This window comes from Zingiber officinale, chromosome 2B, assembly GCF_018446385.1.
Source record: "Zingiber officinale cultivar Zhangliang chromosome 2B, Zo_v1.1, whole genome shotgun sequence".
NCBI classification, from domain to species: Eukaryota; Viridiplantae; Streptophyta; class Magnoliopsida; order Zingiberales; family Zingiberaceae; genus Zingiber; species Zingiber officinale.
The window spans coordinates 110,225,421-110,252,001 of NC_055989.1; the positions used below are offsets into that span (position 1 = coordinate 110,225,421).

Here is a 26,581-nt window from a genome sequence, read left to right on the forward strand (position 1 = left end):
AGGCTTCCGTCCGGCTTCTCGTCCCTCGAACGTTGTGCACGTTCTTCTCGCTCCACCGGAGTATTCTTCCGCAGCTCTCTTGTCCTTTGGACGCATCGAACCCGTCGGCTCCCTTCCCGTGTCGTCCTTCTCGCTAGCTGCCTCTTCCGCTTGACTTCCTGCGATCCTAAGCTCCTGCACACTCAGACACAGAGATCAAATATAAAGTAGGACCTAACCAACTTAGTTGATCACATCAAAATTATCACGGGATCCAAGATACTGTATGATAGATATTATTGAAAGAACCATGACTCTTAATTTATGTTTTACTGGAGTTGAAGAAAACGTCTGATTAAAGAAATAGTAATAGTACCTGAATTTTATTTGATGATTTAGTAATACATGCTAAAAGGTGAATTACCTAAGAGGCATTTGTAACTTCTTCACGTAGCATTTTGATCCATGCGAAATATTAGGATATGTTTGGTGTTTTTCATTTTTATTTTTTGAAAAATGTGTATTTTTTGAAAAATGATATTTGGTTTATGTTTTTCGTGTTTATTTTTTAAAAAAATAATTAGCGTTTTTTAGAAAAACAAAAATGACAAAAAATTATTTTCTGTTTTCTAGAAAATATGAGTTTTTTAGAAAATGAAAAATGCGCGTATTAAACGTACCCTTAATGTCTTTCTTCCTTTATGATGGAATCGACTCAATAGACCACTCTGCGAACCCACGTCTCACAAACCTGCAACATGTGTCAATGGTCATCAAAACTCAAGGTTAAGAAAAAAACGAATGTCCTTTTTGCAACAAATGCTCGAATAACCTAGAGGTTTTCGAAAATATAGCAACTGCATCAAGATGATAGGTGCTAGAGTTTTGGTTTAAAATATTTGAACTTGTGAAAAAAAAACAGCAGACGGTGGGCGATTTGCTTGGCATAAGTTAGTTTAAGATCATTACAGGACTACAAAAGCAGAACATCAGCTACAACAGTTCTACATGTGTGCCGCAAAAGCCATGTGCATTATATTGCTGGAGGCTTACAAAAATGTTTATAGTATCATCGGTTTATCGAACATACCAATCTGCAGCACGAGTTGTAAGGAGGAAAAGTTTGTCTAATCCAAGCGATAATGCCTTCTTCTCAATGAAGTCTGCATGACCATGAAAAGCAAAGATTTTAAGGTCATAATATCGTGTGCAATAGAGATCTTCAACTTGTCTACATACACAGAATATTCCTGTATAACCCATCAACCCATGCATCTCGAAATCACAAGAACATTACTGCTGTAATTAACGATAACAAGACCAGAATCTTATTTAACATATCTGTTAATTAAGTTTGTTTGGGTGTTAATCTAATTGAGCATATCTTCATTTCATCCCATACAAAATCATATCAAGTAGAAAAGGTTGGGATTGTGGATAGTTTTAGTTATAACTTTTTATTTGACGTGTGAAGTTGGATAATTAATTATCACTGAAGTACATAGTTCATCAGAAAAATAAAGGTTGATTAGTATCCAATCTGGAAAAAAAAAACTGTTCTAACGATCAACCTAACTAAAAAAGAAGTTTTCAGATGGTTAAGAAAACATTTCACTGGTTAAAATTCTCACACAGAATTTCACTACAAAAATTATCAAGAAATAGAAGAGGCACATGTTTGAAAGAAATTTAAATATATAACCAACTCTTTTTATGGTGGTTTGCAGTTTCTTACGAATATCATGACACATGATTCCATCCAGTCAAAAAATTTTATTGAAACAAACAAATAATTGTCTTATTTACTTATCAACATGATAATCCAAATGAGTGTCACAGAAAGCTATTTGCAGGGTATATACACACCTAGCCACCATTGTCCCCACTCCATCCCTTGTAAATAATTCTAGCAGCAAGGTCCCAATAAGAGTACCATCTATTATGTGGACTCTCCGAACTCCTACCTACAAATACAATTCATTTGCTTGAATACTAAACTATAAGAGAATCTCATTAAATGAATCTTAATATATGAAATGCCATTGTCAAATCCAACACCATTATGAAATGCTACATTACACCCTCCACTGTATGATTTTTCATTCTGCGAGATGTTGCTGTCTTGATGAGAATCAATATACAATGGAGAATAGGATTCTTCAGTTGCAGCCTGGACATAATTTGCAGCTATTTCACTTTGCATAGCATGTTTCCTGATCAACATATCTGCATCTTCAAGGGTCATAAAACGAATAAGACGGTCATGTTCATCTACAATCTTGCCATCCGTAATACAGATAAGTTTGACAGCGTTAATAGCTAAAGCACAAGCTGTAGCAACTTCATAACTGCTGCAAAATCAAACAAGTTGGTTCCTCAATGGTATCAAAGAAAGCCTAATTAATTTTCTAGAAATATGCAAACTGGTAGAAATAAGAAGTTCAGCCAGTGTAGAACCAATAAACTATGGGATGGACAGTCTAAGAGAAAAAAAAAATTAAGGTTTAAATAGTAGCAAATATTTTCTAACAATAAGATATTTAAAGACAATGGGCAAATTAATTATTTGATACATATGATATGCTAAATGCTGCAATTGGGTACATAATTTTTTTTTCCTTTTTTTTACAATTAATGCATAAACATGGGTTACAATAGGTGCAGTTTTTAAATCACGTGCTCACGCGCACACATATATTATGTTCCAGATCTCTTACTACAACTTTCTCTTTCTCTCTCTCCTCACCCTTCTTCCTTGGAGAAAATTATAGTTGCCCCCACGGGCGGGATCAACCGGTTATGACATGGTATTCTTGCAACATGGGTCGGGAGGTCGAAGGTCTGCGGCAGCAATTGCGATAACATCAATATCTGTCCGTGCTAAACACCTTCGACCGCCATGTCATCGCCGGGCCCGTATTCACCGTGATTTACTCCCTCTCATACTCGTGGGGCAGGGGTGAGGGGGCCGCTGGGCGGCGGGACCCGCCTTTGCAACTTGGAGAAAATTATAGTTCCACGAACATGCACTGGATGAATAATCTGGACCGGCTATGTTAAATTCCGGAGACACCACGTTTTACCCGGGTCAGCATTCACCGCTGATTTACCTCCTCCTAGGATCCCTGTGGGGCCGGGCCTAGGGGGCCGCTGGGCGGCGGGACCCGCCTTTTGCACAATTGGAGGCAATTATAGCACGACCCTCGGTCGCCTATCCTGCCCAGCATTAACCGTGATTTACTTCTTCTGGAATCTTGTGGGGCCGGGGCCAGGGGGCCGCTAGGGTGGCGGTTCCACCTTTTTTTTTTTTTTTTTTGCCAATTGGAGGCAATTATAGCATACCTCGTGGATCATCCGAGTTGGTATGTGACGGGTGTTGTCACAATGAGGTCGCAGGGTCGATCCTCGGGGCAGTTGGGGAATAAATCTCCTATCCCCGTATTACACCATGTCCATCACATGCTCGCTCGGATGCTACGATTTACCTCCCTCGTGATGACCTTGAGTCGAGTACGGCGGGGGCGCTGGGGGCGAGCGTTTCGCCTTTTTTGTCACAATTGGAGATAATTATAACCTCCCTTATGTTGCTCCAATGGAATCTGGGGTTCAAATATCGATAAAGTCGAGGTAAATATCTCCCTTATGTGTTAGTCATTATTCCAAAGGATAGTAGTCATCCGTGATTTACCTCCTCCATATTGATCTTGAAATAGATTGATGGAAACGTTGAGACGAACATATTGACCTTTTGTGACAATTGGAGGCAATTATAGCCTCCCTCTCCCCTTTCTTCCTGACATCGGTGCTGCAGCAAGGCATTGACCAATTCCTCCTGTCTCTCTTTCTCTATGATTCCCTCTTTCTTCATTCTCTCTTCCTCCCACCTTTTTCCTTTTTCCCCCTAGATCATTGATGTTGCCCCAAGGCTGAGGCATCTCTCTCTCTTTCCAACTAGGCTACCTTACGAAAGGATCACATATGATGATAACAATAGAAAGGAAAATGAAGGCAAAGAAGAGAGAGAGAGAGGAGAAAAGGGGAATTTTGAAAAATAATTCAAACTTTTTAATTAAAAAAATGTTGTTTGAGACTGAGGTTCGCAGAACTTGAGCTTGACTTATCCTTTTATCAAGGAAAAATCATATGAATCCATGTGTCATTCAGAATCTCAGTGAACAAAACACTACGTATATAACAGATGGATTCTGATTCTGTGTATAAGCTAAGCTAGAAAAGGAATATATTTGCATGAACTAGGAAATGCAAATAAAAAAAATCCCTTTAAGAAAAAGAAATTTTGGCATACTTGCAATTCAAAACTTCTCCTGCACTAGAGTAACCCAGATTGCTTACTATAACTATACATTCCTTGTCAAGCCATTCTTGTATACGTGGAACATCAATCCTTTTCACTTCACCAGTTGACCCAAAATCAATGCCACCAACTACTCCTCTTCTCTGCAACACGAGATAGAAAGTAAGTTATATAACATCACCAACGAGAATTGAGATAAAGGATTATCACTAGAGAAAAGGGAAAAGTGTCAAAAATATGAGTAATAGAGCTTCCAAATCTTCTTTCAAGGAAAAGAGGAGAAAGAGAAACTGAACAAAATGTAATAAGACATTGGAACTAAAGTACACAGGCAACCAAACTGATTTGTTTTAACTATTATGTAGAAATTACAGCATAAATAAACCGCTGCAGGCATGGAGCTTAAAGGCGCTAACATTATATACATAACAGACGTAATATTGGCAAAATGCACCGCTGAAAAATCAAATAAATATCAAGATTCCACAAGAAATTACCATTACCACAGTGTGAATTTCGATGAATGATTATGATGTAAAAGAAGAATATAGAACATAAGAGAATTGGAGGAATTTTGAGAAATAAAGAAAAAAAAATCCCTACCAACTTTAACAGTGCATTCTTCTTACATAAAAACAAGCAACTATCAGGAAAACCTTAAAGGCAGAATGTTTACAAACAATGTGTTCAAAAGATACTTGGGGAACCAACACATGAACAAAAGGAGGAACAAATATCTCAAACCATGGCCTTCTGAATTTAGCAGCTATAGACGATGGAATTCTGTTTTCTGCTAGACAATACCATTTTTTGAGTAAAAGTAGTTAGATACAAATAAAGACCAAATGTTATGGGTCATGATATTGAGACATTTAGTCGTTTGATGGTTGTTCCTTAATCCTGGAACTTCAACGCAACTTCTGAACTCATAATATGCAAAATGCCAAGTGCAAAAATAGACTAGTCAACCTTCAAAGTATGAAACTTCTTTTTTATTCATTTTCTTTCCATATCAAGATAAGGTCTCCCTGAGATTTGTTGATTCATGAAATTGGTCCTACCAATGCTACTCATATTGTGATTATGAAAAAAAGTCAAAATTTCCTTGAAAAAGCAATCATATATGTCTCGAATGAAGCAATTTAACAAGTTTAGACCTAGTACATTCCTGTACACTATTTTTTCAAAACAATTTGGTGCACCATTTTCTGTTCATTTTGCATATGATGGCATCAAGGTCTGGGTGAATGCTAATGTTTCATTTTAAATTCAAATAAAGTAACTGAAATTATGGCAGTTCAGCATCCAGATCTATGGGTTGATTTCCTCAAGAACTTGTAATTTACATAAGTGAACTGGTTCTTTTGGATAGATGTTCATCCTTATCCTATGGGATTTTTTTTTTTAAAAAAAATTTGAGTTGCATCAACCATAAGTGTAATGCAGTGAAGGTGAAACAAACAACAAAGGCCTGGAACAATAACTTGAAATAACATGATATTGCCATAAAGAATAGTAAAACAAAAGGGTTACTCTTACAAGTGATATGATCTTTCATCAGGACAGATTAGACTTAACAAACTAAGCCATAAATGAAAAAAATAGCACCAAAAGAAAGTAGATAAGGGGAAGGGTTCAAATTAGTCAGGAATTAATTATTTAGGAAAAATATAAGAAAAGTTTTCCTTCAGAACTTGTAAAGAGGAAAGAGCATAATTTACACTAAAACCAAAGAAATTTTAGATAATAACAGAAGAAATAAGGCACTAATGATCAAAAATATATATAAAAAAAATATAACACCTTTTTCTTCCAACAGCTTGTCAATAAGAACATGGGTTCCGGGCACAATTACAAATTGTATCCCAAGACCATGAAGGAGAGAAATGTCCTGCCATAGTTGCATTACTTGCTGATTTATTGATTACAAACAGAGAGAGATTTACGTGCAACCAACAGGAAGCACTAAATGGTACTAAATACTAAGCATAACAAGTGTTCTTGAGAATCAATTACAAAGGAACATGTAATCCAACCTTATAGAATTGGTGCCTTATTGTTATTAGCCATATAAAAAAAAATTAGAAAGTTTTGTTATCTATCAAGAAATATGACTAGCCGATGATAGATCATTCAGTATTTATATCAAACTAAAAACTACCAGCGTAGTTCAAAATTCAGTTCACTCTTAGCATCCATCCAGGCACTGATCTAGTAGCATATTGTAACTTAGTCTATATCTAATGTAACTAAATTGATTTAAAAGACCAATAGACTCCTAAGATATATCTTGATATCACGTTTGATTGCAGGACAAAATCGGTACACAAAACCCTGAAAGAGTAGGACTTACAGCTTGTGTTGAAAATATGCCTAAATTTAAGGATAGAACATTCAAGCTGACATCAGAATAGAACTTGTAGCCACTGAAAAATAAACGAATTAGAGAGTAAAGGAGTTCGAGAATATACCAGGATTTTGGCGTGGTATTAATTTACTGGGCAATAAAGTCTTTATTATTTACGTTTTGGCGTCTATTTTTCTAAAAACAAATGTCCAACGGTTCAAAATATATACTTTATATTATCATTCAGCCATATAAAAAAAAATTAACAATTAGCTTTTAGGATGGATAGAAGTTAACAACTCATTTCTATAAATATATTATCAATTATTTGATCGCATAGAAGTTAATTAGAGCTAGTTGGTAGTTTCTATAATTATAAAAGTTAGTATACAATGTTAACAAGTTAAATGTCAGCTTCTACAATAATAATTTAATATCATTTTAATTTTGATTTTCTATGTAATAACATGTTTAAAATAATATTTCAACTAATAAACCAAACATTGAAGATTGTATGCCATTTGTTACATTTCAAATTAACATAATTTAATCATGATCGAATATATATATAAACTAGCATGTAACCTTTACGTGGAGCAGCTGTCGGCTAGCTTCTACACAGAATCCATGAGTATTTTCAGGATAAGAAGCGTTCATTTTGTTTTAGAGGAACGGTTATTTAACTTTTTTTTTTAAAGGATGTCTATATAACAAAAATATAAATAATAGACAATTTTTAAATTTTTGCCCTTATTTATTCCTACAAGCCCCCAGCATGTGCAGGAGGTATGAGGCGGCTTATTAGTTATTCATCTCGTCGTTGTACTAAGGGTGAATTATCCTAAATTCCTTGCATGCAAACTCAACTTTCTCCTTAGTTCTTACATTAGAAAAAAATTATTTTCACTCTCTACATATAAACTTTTCTCTGCTTCAACTATCTTATGCACACCGATTTATATCATTATTTTTATAGAATAGAATTTTTCATTATTCTTTATTAGTAAAAAGTTTAAAATAAGATATAATTTTTCCTAAATTCAATACCATTTAATTCAAATCGAGTATATCAATTGATTAGCCATACGTAAAATAGTCATACTCAATTTGATAGAAAATATACTATATTCTAGTTTAAATTTATTGCATTTAGAAGGAATTATATCGTATTTTAGACTTTTTACTTAAAAAAATAAGGATAATTAGATAAATTTATATGCATTAAGGATTTGAAAGAGAGTCGAAGCAAAGAAAAATTCATGGAGTGAAAATAATTTTTTTTAGATATGGTGAATTAAGTTTACTATTAGAAATTTTAGAACAATTTATAGTTGTACTATCTTTGATAAGGCCCGTAAATGAGATATTTTAAGTTTGAAAAATATAAATGATTTGGATATTCAAAACTCGAGTTATTGTTGGAATCTTGATATATAATTTGAAATGCTTAAATTTGAATTCAATTTGAGTTATTTGAACTTAATTTAAGCATATTTAAATTAAAATTATATAGGAATATATTGAGTTTGAATTCAATTCAAATTCAGTTTATGTGTGACTTGTAAACAATCAAATAAAATATTATAGATTTAAATTTATTTAAAAATTATAAAATAGGTTCAAATTTAACTTAAATCTAATAATTTTAAATAGGAATTAAATTTATTAAAAATTACAAATTATTCACAAATAATATTTGTGAATAATATCCATAAATAAATGTGAAATAGTCACATTAATAGTCCCCACGAGATGTCTCCTGCTATGTAGAAGGAGATTCATTAGAAGCACACGTAGGCGATGCATGAGGTCTGGAGGTCAAATTCTACCTAGTAGCTAGGTTCCTGGCCTCCCCTATGCACTAGCCATTGTCCGGTTTAGTAGCCCCCGTGATTTACCTCCTTCGTGTTGGCCTAGGGACGAGTCGGCGGAGGCGCTGGGGGGCGAGTGAATCGCCTTTTGCCACAATAAAGGGGCTCTCTTTTTGATATTTTAAATTTATTTTTAATTATGTATACTATTTTATAAAATTTAATTTATTCATCTTTAGTATTTCTCAACCCTAGCATTCTCTTGTAACGTTTCTCCTTCGTTGGTGACGTTTTCTCCTTTACTCAATAGGAATATGATTTTTTTTTTTTTAAAAATATCCATACAATATAAAATAAAAATACTATTTTTTTTTTTGAGTTCCCCTTCTTCCTCTTTTCCAACTCTCCTTCTATGTGCTTCTCTCATTTGTTGAGTTTGGATAAGAGAAACCACCTGATGTTGTCACGTTGATCCAGTTGGTGCTACTATGTTTCTTGCTTGATTAAGTTCAAATGCTAATACATTTGTTTGTATTGTATCGGATCAAATTGGAGGATTTTATTATTTTTAGCAATAGCAAATTAGATCTTCTACCATTTTACTTCTTTAATAGACATTAATTTTAACTTTTATTTAGATGTATTTTACATTTATATATATATTTTTAAATTTTTTCTTTATTTTCATTCTAAAATTTATAATTGTTCGGGTTTAGATAATAAAAAATATAATTTATTTTTTCTTTTGTACAACTTTTGATGATGAGTTGAGAAAAGGAGCATGATCCTGAGTTGAGAATGGGAGAATGATCTTTTCTATTATTGTCTCATTTCATCTATTTTTTTTTATAAGAGTAATTCTCTCTGTCTTTTATTCGAGCAATTAGACATACTTCTATTTTTTATTTTTAAATAATATAATTGTTTTCGACTAAGTCCATTGTCGGTTCAAGTCTGAATGAAAAAAAGATGAGTAACTTTTTTTTTTAAATGTCAAAGATCTAATTTTTTTTTTTTTTTTCACTTAGGATCTCAAAGTGAATTGAGGAAACCCTACCCATTAGGATCTTATCCATTATAGATAAATTACCATATATTTACTATCTGTACTAAGCAGGGGCAATAATATCCCTGAACAAAAAATTATTAAACATATTCATCAATAAATTTCCAACTATACTGGTAAATAAATAAAAAAAAATTCTTAAAGCAAATAAAAACTACATAAATTTAAAATGTAAAAAAAATTCAAATATACTAATAACATCGAATTAGGAATACAATAATATTTAAATAAATCAAATTTAAGTTCAGAAAAAAATAAAAAAAATGATTAATCAGGTAAAATAATATTAAACTTAGGATATCGGTCCAATCCTATGAAAAATTGGTACAAAACTTGATCCAATCAATGTAACCCTCAATCTATCTCATTTGGAGGAGAGCTTGAGTTAGGACGGGCAACTCAGGGGAGAGTCTGGGTTAGGCCAAATTGATTGGAGGTGAGAACTCAAGTCAAGCTAGTCAACCTCTAGCAAAACTCAAGTCAAATTTACTAACTTCTGTTCAACTCCACTTGAGTCCGGCTCTACTTGTTAGAGTCGAGACATAGCGGGGTCTCCAACAGTCCCAAGGGATGCGACCATTATGTTGGCCGCCAACAACATAGAGGACTCAACTTTTATATAGATTGTCATCTCCAAATACTTATTACAAAAGATAGTGCCTTTTGGGGAGAGGGAAAAAAAATTCATCTTCTCATTATTAGACCTACCGAAGGTTCATCCTCTCATCCAACCTATTGAAAAGAGCTCAACTTGGAATACAAAAGAGGAGTTAGCTCATCTCCTAATTTGAGGAGCAGAGATTCTTTGATCCGCATTTAGCAACTAAGATTCTGATCTACTTTAGTGATAAGTAGAATTTAGCTTCTGGTCCAGAAGATCTCTTCTTATTAAATAAATTCGAACAACATGTAGCCCAAAAGACGGCTCCTGTTTCCCATTTCACTATAAACCAACCTCTTCAAGTTAAAGGTGGTCCGCTCACGCCGCCGCCGCCGCCCGCTCGTCCCCCTCTCCCAACACGAGCTCCTGGATCTATTGCCAAACTCATGGACCCTCATTCGATTCGTACAAGGACGCCTCCTCTGCCGGAGGATACTGCCGCTGGCGACGTAATCAAGACGGTCGCCTCGGTCCTCCTCGCCGCCCAGAACCCTTATGCCCCTCCCATCGAAGAATCTCTTGCCCCTTTCCTCCCCCGCCTTTCCCCTCCCCTAGCCGCCCACATCATCACCACCACGGCTGCCTCCCCCTCCTGTTCCTCCCCCACTCCCTCCTTTCCTTCTATCACCTCCTTCGTAGTCGCCTTCCCTCCTCCTTCGACAACCCATCCGTCGCCGAGGAACTTCTACCTTCTCTTGTTGCGCTCCTCCACCCTCTCATCAGATTCAGCAAGTTCAACGACATCAGGGCGCTCCTTCTCTCATTCATCCCCCTTGACAGCCGCCGTCTCCTCCATCTCCACCTCCTACGCGATGGGCTGCCAAGATCCCTACTCGACACCGCCGTAGCATCGTATGCCCAGCTCCTGCAGTCCCACCTCGCGACCCAGCTTTTCCAAGCTATGAGCCGCCGTCGCCTCCGTCCCTCCTTGCACTCCTGCAATGCCCTCCTCTTCGCGCTCGTCCACTCCCCGACCACTTCTCCCTCGGTTCCATTATCTCTCTTCCACGAGATGGTCTCCCTTGGCCTCTCACCCAACATCAAAACCTTCAGCATCCTCATTCATGGCTTTTGCTCCCGTGCCCAATTCACTGATTCGCTTGCCCTTCTTTCCACAATGGCTCGGTTCGGCGTGCACCCCAATACCATCACGTATAACACCATTCTCGACGGTTATTGCAAGAAGGGCATGCTCAAGGAAGCACGTGATGTGCTTGCTGAAATGAAAGATAAGGATATCCGCCCTGACCGAGCCACCTATAACACCCTTATAGCTACCTACTGTCGCCTGGGGTGGTTGAAAGAGGCCACTAAGGCCATCGAAGCAATGGAAGCATTGAATTTTCTCCCTGACATTTGGACCTATAACATGCTCATTGCTGGGTTGTGCTGTGATGACTGCATTGATGAAGCCTTCCGTTTGAAGGATGAGATGCTGAGACTCCACTTGCCCCCTGACATCGTTACCTATAATACACTTATCAACGGGTGCTTCCAATGCAGTAGGAGCTCTGATGCATTCCATGTTTTGGGGGAGATGCAGTCGAAGTCCGTGAAACCAAGCTTGGTCACACATAACATTATTGTCAAGGGGTTGTGCAGGGAGGGAAAAATAGAGGAGGCAATTGAATCACTGAGAAAGATGGAGGAGGATGGAGTGCCAGCTGATCATATCACCTACAATACTTTGATCAGTTGTTACTGCAAGGCAGGGGTGGTGGGGAAAGCTTTTAAATTGATAGATGAAATGGTTACAAGAGGCCTCAAGATGGACACTTTCACTCTCAATGCTGTTCTGTATAATCTCTGTAAAAAGAAGAGGTTTGATGAAGCATGCAAACTACTTCGTAGCCCACCAAAATGCGGTTTTGTGACTGATGATGTTAACTATCGTACAGTCATCAGTGCCTACTTGAAGGTTAAGAAGCCTTATGAAGCTATGAAACTATGGGATGAGATGAATGAGAAAAAGATTTTACCAAAAGTCAAAACATATAATTCAGTTATCACTGGATTGTTTAGATTAGGTAGGACTGAGGAAGCAGTTAAGAAGTTGAATGAACTTACGGAGAGGGGTCTGGTGCCAAATGCGGCTACTTGCAACGCCATAATATATGGATTCTGTAGGGAAGGTGATTTAAAGCAAGCATTCCAGTTTCATAATAAGATGGTGGAGAATTCGTTCAAGCCAAATGTATTTACGCTAAACATCCTTATGAATGGGCTGTGTAATGATGGTAAGGTGGATGAGGCTTTTAATTTCTTCAAGTTGTGGGTGTCAAAGGGAAAGAAGGTTGATGTAATAACATTCAATACCTTGATCAAAGGACTTTGTAAGGAAGGTAACATTGATGGTGCAATGGAACTTTTTACTAGCATGGAGGAGAAGGGCCTGCAGCCTGATGATTTTACTTTCAATCCAATCCTACGTGCACTCTCTGGGGCAGGAAGATCAGAAGAAGCACAAAACATGCTATCCAAGATGTCCGAGATTAGAAAATTATCTGTATCGTCGTTATCAGAAGTCCTCCCTTTATCAGGGACAAACAAGGAACAAGAGGGGATGCTCATTGTTGCTCAGGAGAATTCAGAAGATACTGACCCTTCTGTCTACTAAGAATTCATTAACGCGCTATGCAACCGTGGGCACTTCAAAGAAGCTAAGCTTGTTTTAGGAGAAATGATTTAAGAAAGGTGTACGTGTCAATATCTTGGCATATATCAGTTTGATGGATGGATGCATTAAGAGCCAAAAGAAAATTACCAAACGTCCTGGATAAAACTTCTTTGACCACATGCTTTCTTCCTGGTCTCTGCAACTGGTAGACAAGGTGATGGCAGAGTACCCGTACCCAGTTACGTGCCAACATCGACTGGCTTAAGACTCGATAAAGCTAAATGTTACCTTGTTCAACAGGTTGAGCTAAGTGAAACAAGACTTGCATAAAAGCTTTGTCTAGGTAGACAAAAACTTTGTATATAGCTGTCTACTTTTGATGTAATGTTTGCTTTCCAAATAATTTTCTGATTTTACCTTCTCAAACTGAATTTCTATAACAATTTAATGCTTGATTATCCAATTTTTTTTATATCCTATAGGTAAAATATCCAGTGCTGGTTCCAAGCTTGGAAGAAAAAGGTTAAAGGTTCCCTTGGAGTTGTTACCAGCCTAAAAAATGTCAAAAATAATATGATTATGGACCTTGATATATTATTGGAGACAACCTTATGCAGAGTGACAATGGTGGTATATGATTTATGTAACCAACCCAAATAGACTCTTGGCTTGTTGTTGTTCTCGTATATGCTTTATTCTGTTCATTACGTCATTATATTTACTTATCATGTACCCTCAGCTCCAACTATGTGTAAATAAATATATGATAATATAAGTTCTTTTTTTATTTACACTCTCATGCCATCCCATAGCCATAAGTAAACTTATCATGCCCAAATTTCACAAAGGAGTATGCAAGTTGTCGGAAACAAGTAGATATATGATCCAATCATACAACAGATTTTTTTGCTTCTTAGATGTGTCCAAATTTTAGCTGAAGGTCAATGTTTTTATTACTTATTAAAGAGTTATACTGTCTTGACTAGCAAACATTTAACTAAAGATACCTTATCCCTAAAGGAGTGTTTATACAGAAGTCAGAACTACGGGTGTGCTAAAACACAGCTACCCAGAACTTGTTCAGCAAGGATAGGGCTTTATAGTTGTTTGTCGTGGACCCAATTGGTCGTTGATCCTACTGTGTTGGTCCTTCAAGGAGCTCTTCTTATCTTCTAATGAAAATAGAGCTTCAACCATCTAGCACTAACTGAAATGCTTTGGATAAGGAAATTCATGAAGTAGTAATATAGATTTGGGTAATGCGGTAAATGTTCTTTACAAGGGTTTGAATTTTGAAGTGTATTTAAACCTAAGATATTTGGAGGGAAGTAACTGAACTATTCAAGAGCTTAAGAAAATGATAAATCCAGTTAGCCTAATTGACTAGCCCTGGGGTGACCTGACCGATCCCACAGAATTTTTTCACAGGTCACCGTGATAAATCGGGAAGCACTCGCGGTGGACAGTCCAGAAGTCTAGCATCCTTTGGTTGCACACCCCATTTGGAGATAAAATTCCTACAAATATGTTATAGTTGGGATTGAATCGTGGGTGCCTGGGTGACAACTTGGATGCTCTACCGCTGCACCATAGTCCCGGGGACTATTCAAGAGCTTGAGAGAGAGAGAGAGAGATTTGATAAAATGGAGAAGTTATTTGGCTTTATCTTGCTTCATCAGTGGCATGTTGGTTTTTTAACTGAATCTATCCTTGCCATAAATAACAAAGATAAGTCAGGTACTTCTGTCCTTTTGTATCAGTAGTGTAGGACCTTTGAATGAATCTATCCTTGATGATATGATCCAAGAGGCAGATAGATCTTTGATAATTATTGAATGATTTTTATGCTTCTTCAAGGAAGAAGCTGCAAATTCATGTTTACTTCCAAGGTTTCTATATGATTAAACAATAGATCCACACGAGCATTAATGCCGCAGCCCGTAGGTAAGTTAAGCTTCCATGCAACTAGATTGTAATTTCAGTTGCTTGAATTTTAATACTTATTTTCACAAGAGTTACAAGTTTACAACATTTCCTACTACACTGGCAGCAGACATGTTGAAGAAGGCATGTTTCTTGGTGGTACCACCTCGACCTCCAGACTTATAGCAATGACAACAGCTTTGTAGATTGTATATTCGAGCTGCAAGAGTCTAAAATGATGCTTTTCAATGTATTCTTCTTCTTAATTTTTTTTTTCCAGTCTTGCACCTTGGTTTATAGAATGGGTTTGTTATTGTTATCATGTTATGCTTTCAAACAGAATTGCATTGAACGCTACATGCAAACTCATTCATTGTTAACAATGGATCGAACAAATTTCTTCAAGGTTCCTCTTAAGATACAACTCAGGTGGCTCTGAGGATACAGAAGTTGTAGGATTGAGCTTCATGTATTCTGTTGTGGCTAAAATTTTCATCCTTCTTGAAGATGAAGGTATTTGGAATTTCTTTGTTAAATCATATCCCTGTTACCTTTGCCTTTATGGCCAGCACCTTGAAGAGATAATATTTAGTTTATGTTAAAAAGCAAAACAAGGAAAAACAAGACTGTCTAGGTAGTAGCATATCAAATAAATAGAATCTTTCATTGTTTTCATTTCACAGTCAAGTGCAACATATTTGGCATGAGTAGTTTTAGATTTAATTTTTCTAATGTATGACTAGACGCCGAGTAATATAGGCAATTCAATCTACTATTTAGACGAAAGAGGTGATTTAAATGAAAGAGTTGTGTAATTGTGTTATCCACTTGGTGGGATAATAGCACCAATTACCTAACTTAAGCTTACCAAAATATGGATGTGAGACAACGGTATCAACCAATCTAAACTTATATAGATATCATAGGAATAATGTTTTTTTCTCATTGAATCATAACAATCGCAGATGATTTGAAAATGATTATGCATGATTTAAAAGGTATATTATTCCTGAAAATTTTGTAGCTCCCAAGCGGGGAGCTAAAATTGATTAGCTCTCATTGCAGATGAGGTTTCTATGCTTCCAACCTTGTTGTCTCTTTTTCCCATTGTTCTCTTGGTTGTTGCCAATGCACCAAATCGCTCAAACTGTTAAAACATTTTGTCAACACCTGTCATATACAGAGTATTTAAGGCCTCCAAATCCATCACTCACATTAAGTCCACCACCTGAGATCAATTGGCCTTGAAGGTTCCCTCTTCAGTAGACTTGCTACTTCACAGTTCAAATGCCTCTTCAGTATTTGCATATTTGGGCTTGGTCGAGTCCAACATTGTTGAGGTCATCTTGCCAAGTATCTTTATTTTGAGATGCAAAATCCAAGGCATTGTTCTTTTGAGGCTGCATATATATGAAAGTCTTATTGGGTGGAGAGGGATCTTCCTTAAGATTTTGAAGAGCAAACAACGGTTGACAATCTACAACGTCAAGAAGAGAGTGATTCCCATGCTCCCAGCTTACAATTCTTAAGGGATGTGTGCAGAATTCCTTAAGCAAGGCAAAACCAACATGGTGCAGTTTGTCTCCTTGGTAGCAAAAGGCAAACGCACTATGGCACAAGAAAGACTAGCAACTAATCTAGTGCAACTTGAGTTTGTCTCATGGACAGCAAGAGTAAAATGGAAATTGAACAAATCAAGTGACTTCTCGATCGACATCTCAATTCTCTCACAATATCAATCCAAAGCAGTTAGAAGACCTCTAATTGATATGGGGTTGACAGCACAATTTTCCGAAAGCAATAGCTTTTGACTCGAGATTTGAAATCAGGTTCTGTTTGATGATCATGCGTGCAGAATTCAAAAATCTATGTTTGTTACCAGAGTACTCCTAACCAATAAGTTTTAGGCTCAAATTATACCGTTTAGGCCTTCAACGAGCCTTCGAACATATTTTTACTATTTATAGTAATGCTCGCTTTTATGGTATTTTGGATATTTCCAGTATATATGGGTTAAGATTTATCTCTGATAACATCTTATTTTGTTAATTAGGATTTCTATTAAGAAATTTCTTTTTTGGGTAAGATTTCTTTTTTTTTTTTTTTTGTAAAAGATAGGAATTAAGCTTCATATATGAGAATTTCTTTCCTTTCTTCGAGTTTTAGGGTATGAGTCTATATAAGTGTTCTGTTTCATGTTTTGAAGATAGTTTTTTATAAATTCAATTTTTGACAAAGCCGTTATTTTCCTACTTCTTGGAATTCTTCTTCGAATCAATAAGTTTAAAAGATTATTTTCGATATTCGAGCACAAATCAACTGATATAGTCAATTTTGATATTCGTGCGTGAATCAACGAAATCGATAGTTTCCGCTATATCACTAATACTCTCCAGATACCAAATGAAAACTCTTTACAAGAAGAAAAGCCTCTTCTCTACACGCCTTTTAGTCTCCCATAGTCTTCAATAACATCCCATGACACCTCCTATGATTTGGAATGCTATATTCAATGTTGTACTAAATAGTTTTCAGTCGGCAATTGTTCAAAAAATAATGAAAAATCATCCTTAAAACATTAGTGTTTATTTGACATTATTAGGCTCGTTAGCGTAGTGTTGAGTTGAACCCAGTGCTAATGATATCTGTGATTGTTCAACACTCTAGACTGTTAATGCAGCTACTTTTTGTTCTTAACAGAGAAAAGACAAAGTCGACTCTAAATGCAGGGTCATGATCATCTTTGGGTTGAGAAACTAGCCAAGGTTCTTGCGCTTGTCCCAAGGAAGATTTTCTGAAACAATGTCTTTTCTGAAAAAATGCCTTACAACTTGCTTAGAAACCATTGTTTTTTGCTTTTAGTTGAACAATAGGATAGTTCCTGGATTTCGGGTCGTCAAGATTCTGAATTGGAAGGGTTATATACTTTTTGTTGTTTGTATTTTGGAGCTTGAATTTAGGGCTTCCGAATTTTGATTTAGTTGATATAAAAAAAAATGTAAACATGACTTTATTTAAATGCCTTTATATATATATATATATATATATATATATATATATATATATATATATATATATATATATATATATATATATATATATTAAAATAAAGGTATTATTTTTTTTTTTAAAAAAAATAAACTCCTTTTATATTCTCTAAGATCTTATGATCAATTTTTTGCGTAAAATATTTTATTAAGTATTTGATCTTTTATGTAAAGAATCGTTGTATTAGAATAAAATGTTCTTTATAATTTACTGTGGGATAGATAATATCAGGTTGTTTAAGATGAATGATATCATATTGATATGATATTTTTACTCTAATAAATAAAGATTATAAATTATTCATGAATAATATTCATTAATAATATTCATCAACCCTAGGATTTGGTGTGTTGGTAAGAGACCAAAGGCTAAATGTATTCTTAAGCAATTTTATTTTTTCATCAGGTATTTTAAGTAATGCTCACGTTTTATGATTTTACTAAATCAAATAGACCTTTAATATTAAGTTTATAATCAATTAATTGAAGATGTAAACATTTTAAATAATTAAATAAATTTACATCTAAATAAATCAAACTTAAGTTTATAAATAAAATAAAATATAAATTTAAATAATCATTTCAATAATTTATTTTATTTTCTCTCCTCCTCTCGACTTATTTAAGACATAAACTAATATAAAATTTGTTTTCATCGACAGCCAGAGTAATTAGATTTTCCAAAAAAAAGAGAAAACGTTAACCTTCACCTGGCCTCTTTTCGAGTTCAGATTCAGGACGAACCGGGATTGTTTCCCAGGCCTGGTTCGGAGACCGGATTCGTCGGATTTGTCAAAACGTAAACCTATCGTTGTCCTTTCCTCGTCTTTAAGACCCTCAGTCTCTCACCTACCCATTCGCTTCATTCCACCGCCTTTCCAATTCGAGCGACCAGACCGCCTACCGCCTAGTGGTTTCGCGTTGAAGGATTTGGAGACGGCAGGGCGGCGAAGAAGGGGATGGGTTCGGAAGCTGGAGCGGTAGAGGAGTTGATCGCGAGAAACGGCGGCGTCGCCGTGATCGACGGAGGCCTGGCGACGCAGCTGGAGGCGCTCGGTGCGGTCTTCAATGATCCCCTCTGGAGCGCCCTCTGCCTTATACGAGATCCGCACCTTATCAAACAGGTCTTCATTTCTTATTCTGTAAATTTATTCATTTAGCATATTAACATTTTGGAATGCAAAGACAGATCATGTAGAGGTTTGTTATTTATTTATTTTTAAAAAGACAATTTTCTATTGCTTTGTCGTATAAGATTGTTAATCCAATGAAAGAGGAAGAGATTGTAAATGGGTTAGGAGGAAGAACACACTGTGGATATCTTGTTCAAGGATTTTTTTTTTTTTTTTTGTTTAAGATTATCGCCAGTCAAAACTATTGGCTATTATTCGTACTTGTCAGAAAAACATGGATTTGTCACTTATTAGATCGACTTACCCAAGTTAGTTGAAAATCTTACTGCATTGTTGAGAAAAGAGGAAAGAAGATTTGGCAATCCAAGCATTTAATCTGGGTTTTTTATTGGAGAACTATGTAATTATCTTAAGGCATGATGAGTTCAGAAAATGCTTGTAGTTGCATGATCATGCCATGTTGCTTCCTTTCAACATATATAGTTCACCAAGGTAGGTAAGTACATTACCTTGAGTATTCTTTTGACAATTTGTCAAACATTTAATTTTATTTAGCATACTGTAAAACAAGAGAAAATCCAAACATTATTAAGGCAAGTTTGATATTAACAATCATTATGCATAATTAATGACAACTATGAACAGGTGCGAATTAATTGATTTAATTAAATGCATACTTGAACCTGTGGGCTACCTTAGTGGAACCGAAGTGAAATCAAAGCAATTGTTTGTGATAGGTGTCTTCTAACTTTTGAGAGGCTTGAGATATATGACCACCACGAATTATTTTGCTAGGATTGTCCAAATTGAATATTTAATTTTATAAAAGTTTGTCACATGACCATGTTCAACTCATTATTTAAGTTCATTGTCAAATTGTTGAAAAATCTTAATGTGTCCCAAATTGGCCCTTGAAGATGTTAATTTTTTAATGCGATAACTAAGACATTTCTATCAATTGAGTGTTAATATTTATCACCCTTGGACTCTTTCTTGATGAAAGTTTCAAACTAGTTTTTCCTTTTGGAATAATGGATAAGAAAGGAACGGGTTAGTAGTATAAAAGAGAAGGGTCACTTGAACAATTAATTTTATTCCATGCATTCTCTGTCCAGTGATCCATCAAGACTCAAGTTAGAAGACACTTAACACAAACAATTGTTTTGATTTCACTTAGGTTCAAGAAGATAAGCAGATTAATTCATGCATGTTCATAAATTGTTGTCATTAATTATGCATAATGATTATCATTGTATTTTATAACTCATCTTATAGATGACATTATCCAGGTAGTTGAAATACTTGTCTGCTGCTATTAATACTTATTTTATCTTCAAAAAATTGTTATTCATTAATCAAGCCAAGAGTACCAACATTTGATCACCTTTCATTTTTAACTGCATGCAGGTTCATCTTCAGTATCTTGAAGCAGGTGCAGATATCCTGGTGACTTCATCCTATCAGGTATGTGATCTACTGGTTGAGTGAATTACCTGCAAATGTCTGGACTTCTTCATACTTGAGTGATATGCAAAGATATATCATAAACTATTTCAGCATGTCCGTGATTATGTCTTGTATATCTAACCAATCCAATAAAATTCTTTCCAAGATCTAAAATAAATTCATGTTATATCCCCTTGATAATTCCTCTGAATAACTTCAAAGAATAACTTTACCTGTGAAACAAAATTGTAATCAATAACTTCTATTAGATGTCTTTTTCAGTATTCCATGTGATCTTTTAGGATACAATTCCTGATTAGTCACGTTATTACCTTGAAATAATCTTCTTGTCTTTCCCCTTGAGTACCCAAGCTAGAATTTCATGATATGAAATTCTATGGCTTGTGTAACTATTGCCAGTAGCAGACATTTGAGAAAATTCACTAATATCTTTTCCTGGTATCATCAGACTTTTAGCAAGCATTGCCTTAAGATATTATTTATTGGTTGATGACTAATACTCACTGGTCATCTTTATTTATGATATACAGAAAATATACTGGCAATATATGCATTTAGTTTGTTATAAATTTCCCAGCTTAACAGAAACAAGGAATAGCTATATGATCAGCCTGAAACAAGAAGTCTAATATCTAGAAAACGTTATGTTGAAATTGTGAGCATAATTTGAGTTCACGAAGTTGATAATCCAGTAGCATGATGGAAGAAAGGATGACCCAACTTAAAAATAAACATAAGAGAAAGTATCCAAGTCAAATGAACAAAGAAACCAAGAACCCATGACCTAAACCAATTCCATCAAAGTACAATGTGCTACAAGATGAACCAACTTCTTGTTATCCACCAGTTTATGTTGAAACATACAAGATACATTAGCACTACATTATGCTGCAAACTTAATGATCATGTGGATCTTAGAGCTTCAGCTAACTTCAGGTATTGCCTACTATAGGGAGAATGAGACTTTTCCATTCAAAATCACATCCAGCAATATCTTCATTTAAGATGAAGAACATAGTCTTCACTCTCTAGATCCCTTAGAGATTTATTTTTCGTTTCCTAGTATTTGAGGTGCAAAGCGGTATATGGATATATGGTTCAATAATATGGCTGAGGTCCCACTCCTTTTTGTTGCTTCTCTTTTACAGGCAACCATCCCTGGATTTTTGTCAAGAGGGATGTCCCTTGAAGAAGGAGAGTTGTTACTTCAAAGAAGTGTCAAATTGGCTCTAGAAGCCCGAGACAGTTTTTGGAAGCTTGCACAGCAGAATGAAGAAAGCAATTACAATTGTGCCCTGGTGGCGGCTTCAATCGGGAGTTATGGGGCTTATCTTGCAGATGGTTCGGAATATAGGTAGCCTATATATAGAACATACAAATTGCTCTTTCTTTTCAAATCATGCTAAGTTTGACCTTAGTTAAATGTCATGGATGTATTATGATTTGTTTTTTCCTTTCTCACTTCATGGGGACTGATTAATATGAACGTGGAAACCAAGGATCATTTAGAATGATACTTAATATCAATACTATCAGCTTTTAGGTAAAACGAACTAACTTCACATAAGCCCTAAACCATCACTGAGAGGCATGCATGTAGATTAACCCATGAGCAAAAGCCATTATGTGCCTGTTACCTATACCTTCATAGGCCCAAGCTATACATCCAAATTCTAAATGGAGTCGCAAGTCTATTTTTCTGCATCACTCAATTTATAGAATATTAGAAAGATTCGTGTCTTTTACCATATTATTTGGGTATAATCTCGCTCTAATGGATATGTTATCTCAAAATTACAGCGGGAATTATGGACCAAGCGTTGACTTGGAAAAACTTAAAGATTTTCACAGGCGGCGATTGCAAGTTCTTGTAGATGCTGGTCCAGATCTATTGGCATTTGAAACCATTCCTAATAAGCTTGAAGCACAGGTCTGCTAATTTTTTCTTCTCATGTTGTTTGCCTTGTTACTGACTATCTGACACGAATTACTCAGTAGAGTTTGAATTATGCTCACAAAGTTTTCTGATTCTCAATACATCTTTCTGATTAAAATGTTCTGTATTTTGGTCACAAAAAAACTGTTTTTCCCTCCAAAACTAGAGGAACTTAAGGAGGCACAACCTTCCAGATAGATCCATCTTCATATATGGAATATCGACCGCTGATATAGATTTTGTTAAAAAGTTTCAGATGTGGACTAGCCTCCTCTCTAACATATTATTCTTGTGGAGAAAGCCAAGTCCTGTGAGATAAAAGGTCTTTGCACTTTTTTTGTTTAGAGCACCAAAACAAGGAAAAGTGTCAATATACTAAAGTTGGATGCATAGTGTATTAATGAACACCAGCTGTATTTTATTCTAAATTAAAAGGTATGCGATGATTCACAGTTTTAATGTCATTTTATATGCAGGCAATAACCGAACTTCTCGATGAAGAAAACATCCAAATTCCATCTTGGATCTGTTTCAGCTCTATGGATGGTGAGCATTTGTCGTCTGGAGAGGACTTTAAAGATTGCCTTGACATATTGAATACAAGTGAAAAAGTCAGCATTGTTGGGATAAATTGTGCATCCCCACTCATTGTAGAAAATCTCATTCGTCAGTTCAAAAAGGTTCGTCAATAGTACATCTTCTCATCCTTAATAGTAATTCAAGTCATCTGTCTTTATCATTTTTTATTCTTTTCTTGATTATTTTTCTCTCTTTTTCTCATATTTTATTATGATCATTTTCATTCATTTTTTCCTACAGTTAACAAAGAAACTATTAGCTGTTTATCCAAACAGTGGTGAAGTGTGGGATGGCAGAGCTAAAAAATGGCTGGTGAGTTTATCTTTAATTTGTTAGTCGCAAAACACTACTGCAAGGGATACCTGCCGTGTTCATGTTACTTATTGGTTTATCCTAAGTTCCCTGTACATAGTATACTAAAAAATGCATACAAAATCTTGTGGGATTTCGAAAGGCAGTGACCTCTGCGTTGGGGATATTTGAATATGCGATAACTTCCGTCTCATTTCAGTCTTCAGACACCATAGGACTTACTATAAGATGTGAATTTTGAGCTTTGCTAAGTGTTACATGATTTAACATCAGAGGTTTTTACATGCCTAATTGCCTTTGTGCGTCTGATACCATCTGATTTTGTCCTGGCAGCAACCAGAGTGTGCAAACGAGAAGAGATTCGATTTGCTCGCTAAAAGATGGCATGAATGTGGTGCTAGTCTTATTGGAGGATGCTGCCGGACTACGCCTAGCACCATAAGATCAATTTCCATGTTGCTGAAGAACAAGCCATGACTGGTTTTTGGTTCTTGACAAATAAGGTTAGTAAGCTAGTGATGTTACAAAAGGAAAAAAAAATCTAAAAATCTCACATTGTCAGTGAATGCAAATGGTGAATGAGTCAGAGACTGTGCTCATGAATTTTGATTATTTTAGCTCTTCCATCTCATTTCAGACACCATGGACTTAATATAAGATGTGAATTTAGAGCTTTTATTAAGGGTTACATGATTTAACATCAGAGGTGTTGCCATGCCTAATTTGCCTATGTGATTTTGTCCTGGCAGCAACCAGAATACACAAGTGAGAAGAGGTTCGATTTGCTTGCTAAAAGATGGCACGAATACGGTGCTAGTTCATCGGAGGATGCTGCCGGACCACGCTTAGCACCACAAGATCAATTTCCAGGTTGCTGAAGAACAAGCCATGACTGGTTTTTGGTTCTTGACAAATAAGGTTAGTAAGCTAGAGATGTTGCAACGGAAAAAAAAATATCGAAAAAGTTTCACATTGTTTGTGAATGCAAATGGTGAGTCGAAGACTGTGCTTTATGAATATTGATTATTTTAGCTATTGAAAGTTCAATTGAAAAAAAGCCGTTGGCCTCTCTCTCACACATTCTTCCCGGGCTATCTTCCTCTCCCTCTCATATTTTCCCTTCCTCAATGTCATCGGACCCGGGCTAAAGTTGGGGTAGGTGGCGAAAGTTCGGGTAGGTTAACATGTGGCTCTCTGCCCTTGATTGAAACACTTTCACATGGAGACTCAAATGAATCTAACGTTTGTTATCAAGTTCAACACAGATGATCAATGCTAGCATTGAGTTCATTTGTGTAAATACAGGTTATTTAGCACAATTTCAGTAATCAGCAAGTACAATGTTTGGATGATCCACTGATTTGGGCTCTTCATCACATTTCCAATTATCTGAATGTAAAACTTTTCATTTTTCAACCAGAGAATAATCCACCAGTCACTACTGAATAGCGTCGCCGATGTGGGTCAACATATCACATTCAAAGTATACGATATCCCTTCATGTTTAGCTCCTTATAGCAAAGTTGTAGAATCGTGTGATTTACGTTAGATTGATTTGGAATCAAGATTAGATCGATCGGGATTGGATCGTACGATAATCGTACGGTTCTATAAAAAGGGAAAATTTACATGCAGTCCTCATTAGCAAACACAAGTTTGCATGCACTCTTCATTGGAAAATTTTTTTCTTTTCACTCCCTAGTCTAATATACTTACCTAATTGCCCCTGATATTTTAGTATAAAAAGTCTAAAAATGAGTATAAATCCTCTTAAATTCAGTACAATTAAACTAGAATCTAGTATATTTTCTATCAAATTGAGTACGATTCTTTTTCCATCTCAATTGGATGGAAATATACTAAATTTTCTTTAAATGGTACTCAATTAGGTGTAAAATATACTAGATTTTCTTTAAATGATACTCAATTGGATGAAAAATATAATAGATTTTTTTCAAATGGTACTGAATTTAGGAAGAATTATATTAAATAGGAAAAAAGTCGTACTCAATTTAATAGAAAATATACTCAATTCTAATTTAAAATGCTGAATTTAATAGGAATTATACTCATTTTTAGACTATTTATACCTAAAATATATGAAGGACAATTTTAATTAAAAATATACTCGAATATATTAGATTTTCTTTAAATGATACTCAATTAGATAGAAAATATACTAGATTTTTTTTAAATTATACTCATTTTTGGACCTTTTGTACCAAAAAAATTTGAGGAGCAATTAGGTCACAATATTTATATGAAGGAGTTGAAGCAAATAAAACTTTACATACAGAGAGTGGAAACAAAATTTTTTATGAGTATGAATTGCATATAAAATTTAAGTTCTGATTAAAGATTTTTTTCTAGTTTACTCCTATCAAAACCTTTGAAATCTTATCGTATATAATTATTATATGCACATGTTTAAATTAAGTATACGCAAAGGACATTGTCTTTTGTATTATGGCAATGAATAAAATATTGTACTCCACGGATGCTCCACGGATGCAGTGTAGAAGTAGCCCATCGATTAAACTGCGCTGACTCACGGAGGCCATCGATTTAATTAATTCAATAACCAATTAATTTAATTGATATTTTTATCATTTCGATTTCCATGCCAAAAATCAATCTATATATTGAATACATGATTAAAAATATCTCTAAAATTTCGATTCCCCACTTAACCATTCAATATGAACTATTAAAAAAGATGATTAATTTGATAACTGACCTATTTAGTCGATTTTTATCTGTTGAATTCAGTCATTCAGTTTGCCCAAAAAAATATTTAATTTCGGTTTAATCGATTAGGATTTACTGACAGTCATTTCCCCGAAAAGAAGGAGAAATAGAAACTCCATTAGTTGCGGAGTCCTTCTCAAATTTTCATTTACAAAATGGTTAGCAGCAAAATGATGATATTATTAGGCTGAAAGAATTCAATGAGTGATTCACACTAAAAAGAAAAAAAAAACATCTAATTTAGCGATGAAAAAAAAATCATCGTAGATCAGCAATGACATTTGTAACGAAAATAATAATCGTCGCTAATTAGTAACAAAATTTACGACAAAAATAAATATCCCTAAATTAGCAACACAACTATTTCGTCACTAAGATTATATTTGTTGCAAAATTCATCATCAATTGGCGATAAATCAGGAATTCGTTGCCAATTTAAAGATTTTTCAGCTGTATAAGAACTAGACCGAGATCTCAAATTTAGTGACGAATTCAATAAAAAAAAATGATAATACCAGTTAATCCTGTCCGAAAGTCGATGAGATGGATGCTGCGGATGTGGCGCTCCCGTTGATCTCCTGTGGACTTTGCTCCGACCTACAACAAAAGCGGCGTAAGTGCTGAGCCAGGGAAGGAGTCC

The 26,581-nt window shown here is 35.3% G+C and overlaps 1 protein-coding gene and 2 pseudogenes across 1 annotated transcript; 2 read left to right on the forward strand and 1 right to left on the reverse strand.

The window, feature by feature from the left end:
- Positions 1-399: 399 nt before the first annotated feature.
- LOC122048564 lies at positions 400-6,200 on the reverse strand (annotated as a pseudogene).
- A 4,236-nt stretch (positions 6,201-10,436) lies between these two features.
- LOC122046775 lies at positions 10,437-13,256 on the forward strand (annotated as a pseudogene).
- Positions 13,257-18,626: 5,370 nt separating this feature from the next.
- Positions 18,627-24,253, forward strand: LOC122046776 (homocysteine S-methyltransferase 1-like). Its single transcript, XM_042607636.1, has 8 exons — positions 18,627-18,890; positions 20,307-20,363; positions 21,515-21,720; positions 22,167-22,296; positions 22,779-22,982; positions 23,122-23,193; positions 23,527-23,696; positions 23,943-24,253. The coding sequence occupies exons 1-7, from the start codon at positions 18,726-18,728 to the stop codon at positions 23,668-23,670; spliced, it is 978 nt and encodes a 325-aa protein (XP_042463570.1). The 5' UTR covers positions 18,627-18,725; the 3' UTR covers positions 23,671-23,696; positions 23,943-24,253.
- The last annotated feature ends 2,328 nt before the right edge of the window (positions 24,254-26,581 follow it).